We start from the raw sequence: 8,094 nt of genomic DNA on the forward strand, positions 1-8,094 counted from the left end.
GTGCACCCCACTGGCTTTGAGGCTAAAGATGAGAAAACCGGCGGCATGTTCTGTTTTTACATAGTTTCCTAAATGGATTAAATGGGATCATGTGGAAAGTAAATGTTAAGGTTAGAAGGGGTATGAAGTAAAACTCTGCTTGGAATAGTGCAAAGGAACATATTCAAGACTAGTATACAGTTGTAGAAACTCTTAACGGAAAAGAAATACTTAGAAAACAATGAGGGTTCAGTGTCTGTGTGAAGGGAAGACAGTAGACAAGATCGCCAAGAGTATCAGACCTGCTAGGGCAGGCTGATATGGAACAATTGTGTGGCCCCTTCTTAAAAGAGTTGTAATAACAGTGCAGAGTATAATATTAAGTAATTCTATTTTAAATGCTTTCTGTGTGTCAGGCTCTTTACATGCATTATTTCATTTAATCCTCACACATATGACAATTATCAGGTGAGTAGGATACAGCGGAAGCAGAACTCAAACTCATGCCTTTTAATTCCAAGTCACAAGCCCCCAGTTCAAAGGGTGTAAGGTCTAGTTTGGATCTAGGACATATACAGATGAAAAGGAACTAAGAGAGCACATGATAATGTACTAAACCAGAGGCTGGAGGAGTGGGAAAGGTTGTTCAAAGAGTATCCACTTGAGCTAGGGTCAAGGAGGTTTCTTGGAGGAGGATGGGTGTGGGCTGACCATCAAGGTTAAGGTCGGGCAGAAAAAGGAAAAAACAGGAGCAGAAGCAGAAAGGCAGGGAAAGGAAATGAGACCAGAAAGTGGTATTGTCCTCCCCAATTGTGGAGGTAAAGCTAAGCCACTGGGCTGGGGACAAGTAGCAAGTGAAGGAAAGGCTCCTGCCCGCAGGAATTTCCAGCTGGTGGGAGAAGGCAGACCTGGGCACAGCCCACCACGTTCGATGTTCTGTAATAAATTCTGTAAGGAGCGAAGGAAGGGCTTTCAGTCTGCACGTGGTGTTCCCAGGAAGGATCACAGAACAGGCATTTGTGTGAGGCAGACTTCAGGAATGGTGAACTCTGGTATAGCAGGGATACAGATTACTCAGGGGAGAGAGAGGAGGTTATGGGGCTGGAAAGGTAACTAGGGACTGCCCTGCAACGGAAAGACCCTACAGAGCCCTGGGGGCAGGGGGGGGGGGGAGTGAGGGCGCGCGACTTGCTCTCCATTCCAGAGCTCCATCCCAGAATGTGGGTGATTCAGAATTCTCATACGAAGGTGGAAAGACCCGAGGTTGCTGAGTGCACTCTTGGGGCTCAGCTCCCAGGGTTTGGCTGAACTTTCTCGAGCGAGGACAGGGTGGGGCTTCTCCATTCTGAGACGGGAGGTTGTGTAACCCCACGACTGACTTCTCTCTGATAAAGGGAATAGCACAATCTTCCTAAGCTCCTGGTTTTACATGAGTGTCTCACAACCATGGAACTGTTTATTCTTGACTCAGGAATGAGAAATCAGTAGCAGAGAACACCAGATTTTCAGGCCATAAAATTCGGAGCCTGCTCCAAGGCACGGCCACCCCAGGATTCTGTCTCAAACTCAGTCTAGGAGTCAAGATTTCTCTTGTTTATTATTTGTCTGAATATTCTCTGCCAGTGATTTTGGAGCAAACTTCTTTGCTAGGTACTGGGCTAAGCCCTTTATGTAGATGGTCTGGTTTAGTCAGTTTATAAATCCTCGGAAGATGTCAGATTATTGACCCCATTTCACAATAAGGAAACGGCACCTCACCCAGCCCTTTAAGTGTCAGAGTGGGATGTGACCCTGGTCTCAGACTCCAGAGCCTGGGATTCTGTTCACTTCTTTCTGGGAGATGAGGGACCATCCTCATTCACCTCCCCTTTCCCCCAAGTCTGCAGTCACTGACAGTGAGCCCACGGATAGGTGGGCCTTCAACCACACTCTGCGTTTGGCAAGGCCACACTAACATGCTCCACCGAAGGTGCCTGAGACACTTGGGGATCCCTTCAGTCCCAAGCGGAGAGGTTGCCTTCAATGAGATCCCCACTTCCAGTATCATTTTCAAATGGAGTCTGTGTCTTCCCCCAAGGTGAGAAACCATACCAGTGTGACTTCAAGGACTGTGAGCGAAGGTTTTCTCGTTCAGACCAGCTCAAAAGACACCAAAGGAGACACACAGGTTTGTAGGTTCACTTCTCGTTGCCGGCAGTGTGTTCCCTTGCATTACAGTTGACGTTGTGATTCTTTGTTGTTAAATGTGGATGTGAGAGGGTCAGCCAATTGTTTCATTTACCAAATTTTTCTAATTACTGGGGATTTTCCTTCTCTTAAAAAAAAAGAGAGAGAGAGAGAGAGAGAGAGAGAGAGAGAGAGAGAGAGAGAGAGAGAGAGAAGAAGAGAAGGAAGAAAGAAAGAAAGAGAGAGAAAGAGAGAAAAAAAGAAAGAAGCACCCCATATTTATCATGGAGACCACAGAACAATGAGATTCCAGTAGCTACTTGCTGATGGAATCTCATTTTTACCGAGCACCAGTAAAGATCATGGGTGGTGGAGACTGGAATCCCATCTGTAGTGTATGATCCTCTTTTTCAGTCTTGGACAGAGTTGAGACCTTGGTCAGAAAGCTGGACATCTGTGGTTAAGGAATAATTGTTCTCAAGAGCAGAAGCAGGTCTCCCAGGGTTATGCACAGAATCGGGTGGTTCATGCTGGGCCTGGGGAAAATCTGAGGGTGAGGCAGATGCTGTAGGCATGGCTGGATATGCCCGGCTCCTCCGGCCTCTGGGAAGCAGGCCTTGTGGGCCTCGTCATGCCCCCACGTTGGTAGTGCTGCGGTTAGACCTTCTCTGTCCGTCTAGGTGTGAAACCATTCCAGTGTAAAACTTGTCAGCGAAAGTTCTCCCGGTCCGACCACCTGAAGACCCACACCAGGACTCATACAGGTAAAACAAGTGCGTAAACTTTTCTTCACATTTATTTTTCATTATTTTTTAAACTACTGTTGAATGAAGTTGTTTATGATGAGAGAGATTGGAAAAGACTAGTGTAAAAACGGTTCTAAACAGGTTTAGGCTCAGATGAGAGAAAGAACATTCTATGGCTATCTTTAAACAGTAACATTGTTTAAGAAGGGGCTGGGGATTGATACAGAATAGAAGAAATATGTGAAAAGAACTTTTCATGAGTGTCCAGAATAAAAAATGAAGAGATAACTTAGGTCCCTCTGTTCCCAATTTGTTTCATCGTATTTTTCTTATCACTCAGCTTGATAGGATAATCAACCTCACAGAAGAACAACAGAAATTCTAGCAAGCTAAACATTTATTCTCTGAAAGTTCATGTTTCATGACACTATTTTCAGAGATTGGAATTCCTTTTCTGCTAAAAGTCAGTGCCCCGGGAGCTGCCATGGTTTCTGCCAGACTCACATCAGCGTGTGGATATTATTTCCTTTGTACTAGTCTAGAGAAGGGGACTATAGCATTTATTCACTGATTGTTGAAGGCTTTTGCTTCTCCCTAAGACTGGTGTGATTCAGAATGAAAACGGCACCGTGTTTGTTAACTTTAGAAGGAGGGCCGATGTCTAGGTTATCTACCTTATCTTAACATCATCCTTGTAAGAAGAGTAAGGCAAACGTGTTTTACCCCATTTTATAGATGAGGGGACTGAGGCACGTAGTGAATAAATGACTTGTGTAAAGTCCTAAAGCTAGTAAGTAGCAAACCCAGTTTTACCTGCTCCCAGCCCTCCATATGCCTTCTTTGTTGGAGAAAAGTTTGGGGGATTGGGGTTTATCTCACCACACATGGAGGAAAGAGAATCAAATAGAAAGTTAGCAAAGTTGAATACCACTGATATACTGAGGAGAATGAAGACAGCAAGAGAAAGGGTTGGACAGGACTTTGGCTGCATGGCTGGGGGTGGGGAGCAGAAGCAGGAGCCAGATTAAAAAAGAGCACAGGAACAGTGAGCGGGAGGTAAAGGAAGGCATGACGTCATGAGCCCCTCCTGCAGTCCCGGATTTTCAACCCAAACAGGCTGCATTTACAGACAGAGTCAAGGCACCTGTGCCCAGAGTTGGTGGGATGGGCATCTCGTTGGCCCTACTCGGATGCCTTTGGTGTTGCTTCTTTGCCTTAGTCCTGAGCTCATAATTCGGTGGGAAAGAGTTTCTATTCCTTGTACTCCAACCTCCAAACCTGTGCGTATCTGCATATGTGCTCGTGACCTAGGTTACTAGTAGACTGTTTAATGCTATACTTGATGGGCCCCCAGCACTGACCCTGTGTAGCACCTCCCCTGGGACATTTCTCATTGCTTGTCCTGACCAGTAGTTCCCAGAGAAGGCCAAGTGGGACCAGTGTTATTGTGAGAAGATCCCCTAGGTGGTGCAAGGGTTTGACGTCTGTGGCATTTGTACTTGGTTTGAAGTCACAGCTTTAAACTTTGCATTATGGCTAGGCCCAAGAGGTGGGGTACAGCAAAGTGCATGGGTTTTGAAATTAGACTGATCTGAAATGGAATTTTGCCAGGGTCTGCCTTGCCTAGATGTTCACCGTCATCTGTAGAGTGGGGATAACAACATTTCCCTTACAGAGCTGTTCTAAGGAGTACATGAGGCAAGTTGTATATATACTAGTATATATACTAGAGGCCCAGTGCACGAATTCGTGCAGGGTGGGATCCCTTGAGTTGGCTGGGAGTTGGGGCCAATGGAGGCATCTTTCCCAGTCCTGATCTGGGCAGCAAGAAGTTCCGATCAGGGTGATCTGGGCCGGCCAGCTGTGGGGAGAAGGCTGCAGGGAGCACACTGACCACCAGGGGGCAGATCCTGCATTGAATGTCTGTCCCCTGGTGGTCAGTGTGTGTCATAGTGCTTGGTCGACCAATCATTCTGGTCATTCATTTGTAACAGTCATTTATTGTTGCGATTGCCAGCACAAAGCTTGGCATACATTAGGCACTTGATGAAAGCTAATTATCTTACCTGTACAGAATGAGGCTTGGAAAGAACTTCTGAGGGTGCCTTAGATGGAGAAGGCTTGATCTTTTGGCAGGCATGTTAACAATCTCAGAACTATGCCTCAACTAGAATTTTCTGTGTAACAGAATTATGCTCTGAGTAACACTTTAAGGGAATAGAAGCACACTAGTATCAGTGACTTATTTAAAAATACTCAGCCTGTCCAGAATCTCTATCTACACAGAGATAGGAAAGCTGCAGTCACAGCTCTACTGCTGGATGGCAATTAATCAGTAACATCCAGAGTGCCGATCCTGAGGCCCTGCTTACACAGTTCGTAAAACAGTCTAACAGAAGAGGTTGAAATTAGTGTTCCTCCCACCTTCATTTTATATGATTACCCATGCATTTCCTATCATAGTCTCTCATTTCCCAAGTCTTCTGAGTTAATAATTCTATATAATAAAAGGCTAATATGCAAATCTACTGAATGGCAGAACAACCAGTCTCTATGACGTGCACTGATCACCAGGGGGCAGATGCTCAATGCAGGAGCTGCTCCCTGGTGGTCAGTGTGCTCCCATAGGGGGAGCACCACTCAGCCAGAAGCCAGGCTCACAGCTGGTGAGCACAGTGATCCTGGCTGGAACCTCTCCATCCTCCAAGGCAGCTGGACATCCCCCGAGAGCTCCTGGACTGCAAGAGGGCAAAGGCCAGGCTGAGGGACCCTTCCCCAAGTGCACAAATTTCATACACCAGGCCTCTAATATTTTATAATTTGCTACAGTATTTTAGCTCAGAGCTGCCCATGAAGTGAGCCTGGCGCGTTAGCTTAGGGTCAAAACTAGAGGGAATCCGGAGTGGGTGCCTTGTGGCATTAACTCAAGCCTTTGAGAGTTAAATATACACCATGTTTTCCGCTGCAAGTATCTGACTGGCAATTGTGTCAACAGGTGAAAAGCCCTTCAGCTGTCGGTGGCCCAGTTGTCAGAAAAAGTTCGCCCGGTCAGACGAATTAGTCCGCCATCACAACATGCACCAGAGAAACATGACCAAGCTCCAGCTGGCACTTTGAGGGGTCCAACAGCCCGGAGACAGGGCTGCGTCCCAGGCAGGACAGTGTGGGAACTTCTTTCCAACCTGACTTTAAAATTCCTCCTTACTCACCTCTCTAAGAAGGAAATGGCAGTTCGCCGCCTTCATCCAGCTTCCAAGACAAGATGCGTGTACTACTGGATCCTGCCAGGTTTCCCCAGAGAAGGTGGCCTCCACTCTGCCAACTTATAGTTGACTCACAAGGCCCCGGAGAGGTGGCTGACGACGTCCATCACCCTATGGTCTGGATTTCCCAGCGTAAGAAGAGCCATTGTTGAGAAGGTTCCCCCGCCCTCTTCTTCTCCGCTCATTTTCACTGGGAATGGAGTCATTGTACCATTTTCCATCATAGAATATTTATAGGCCAGGGCATGCGTATGTGTCTGCTAATGTAAACTTTGTCATGGTTTCCATTTACTAACAGCAATAGCAAGAAATAAATCAGAGAGCAGGGCCCTGGGGGTGAGACCCGTCCGACAGTGCAGAGGTTAGGCAGGTTGCACACTGCCAGGCAATTTTTAAAGCCCGTGTGTTTCAAGCAGCTTGGTGGGGGTGGGGGGGGGGGGGGAGGGTTGGAGAATCAAAACTAACCAGCAACTCTGTAGAGAAATATGAAAGAATATTAACTTTCAGTTAATTCATTGTTAACATTAACACAGTGCTCTGAAAACACCGTGCTTGAAGATCTGAGATTTTGGTTTTGTGTTCATTTTTTACTTTTTGAATTGTAATCATACACGTCTTCAGAGATGTACATATATCCTCCACAAAGGAAGTGGAATTCATTTTTATCTTGTGGGGTGCCCTTAGAGTCCTTCAAGTGTACAGGCCACACCGGTTATTTGGCTTCAAGTTGTAAAAATTAAAGCAACTCCAAAAGAAATGGGGTTGATCCGGGATCTCACTGATAAGACTGTTCTTAAGTAACTTAAGTAACTTTGGGTCTACAAGTATATGTGCAAAAAATGATACTTAACTAGGGTGAGGAAATCCATTGTTTAAAAGGTAATTGGGTGTGTGTGTGTGATTTTTTTTTTCTTCTGGATTTTTAAGGGAGGGAGTTTATTATTTACTGTTGCTTGAAATTATCGTGTAAATATATCTATCTGATCATGATTTGCTCTTTGACAACTGAAGTTAGGAAATGTATAAACGTTAGATGCATCACTGTCTTGGTGTTGATCTTACAACGTATGGATAACACTAAACATGTAACCTGCATTTTTTTTCCCACTTCGCTCTCAATTAAAGTCTCTTCAAAAGGAAAGTGGCAAGATTCTATCAGCCCTCTGGAGCTCAAATCTTTAAGCCTCTTTTAAATAGGCAAGAAGATAACTGCCGACATTGATGACCCAGGTCCCCGACCACTATTGATTTCCTCCTGTGGAAACGCGGGAGGCTGTTATCCCTCAGAGAGGCAGCCAGAGAGGCCCCTCTTCTGATCGCATCTTAAAGGGACTGCGTGGGAGCTGGCTGAATGGGCTTGTGGACAGCGTGGTGGGGATTGTGCTTTAGGGGTCATTTTAATCAGGCCATCGCTTTTTCCAGGTCGGCAAAAGAGAATAGAGAGATATTAACGATTATGAGTCCTTTTTTAAAAGTTCACAATCACACACTTCCATCAGGAGGGCATCAGCTGAACACCTAGTTCAAGTGAATTTACCGCTACAGTTGCCGTAAATCAGCTCAGCAGGTTGAAAACCGCTTAGACTTTCCAGGGCGGCCAAGTGTGAAAGCCAAGATCTACATTATCTATAAACTATAAACTGTCCTTCCGGTTCTGGTGTATGGTTTTCCAGTTGTAAATAAGGAGATTAATTTGGTGTCGCCTTCTCAGCTCCATTATCTCGGAGTTTGCACGCATTCCGCATTCCGGGGGGTGGGGGGGTTTCATTTCTCCCTTTTAAATATATATTGAGCAGCCCTTGGCTGAGCCACGGAGACTTGTTTTCTGCGTTGAAGTGCGCTCAAAGTTATGGCCGCTTAAAAGGCAGGTCCTGAGGCCCCTCTTAGTTTGCATCTGGCTCTTGCATCACTGTTAATTATAGCGAGTACGGTGACTCATC

At 45.8% G+C, this 8,094-nt stretch overlaps 1 protein-coding gene across 3 annotated transcripts in view; it reads left to right on the forward strand.

Moving 5' to 3' along the window:
- WT1 (WT1 transcription factor) overlaps positions 1-6,575 on the forward strand; it is a 50,267-nt gene extending 43,692 nt beyond the window's left edge. Inside the window, exons 8-10 of one of the 3 annotated variants that reach the window (XM_036427800.2) lie at positions 2,057-2,146; positions 2,826-2,909; positions 5,887-6,575. In XM_036427800.2, the coding sequence (XP_036283693.1) occupies positions 2,057-2,146; positions 2,826-2,909; positions 5,887-6,008 (296 nt within the window). In that variant the 3' untranslated portion in view covers positions 6,009-6,575. Of the gene's footprint in view, positions 1-2,056; positions 2,147-2,825; positions 2,919-5,886 lie in introns of all 3 variants that reach the window. The other 2 variants (XM_036427801.2, XM_036427802.2) reach the window with 2 other exon arrangements.
- The last annotated feature ends 1,519 nt before the right edge of the window (positions 6,576-8,094 follow it).

The sequence above is a fragment of the Pipistrellus kuhlii genome, unplaced genomic scaffold (assembly GCF_014108245.1).
Source record: "Pipistrellus kuhlii isolate mPipKuh1 unplaced genomic scaffold, mPipKuh1.p scaffold_m20_p_9, whole genome shotgun sequence".
In the NCBI taxonomy this organism is placed as follows: domain Eukaryota; kingdom Metazoa; phylum Chordata; class Mammalia; order Chiroptera; family Vespertilionidae; genus Pipistrellus; species Pipistrellus kuhlii.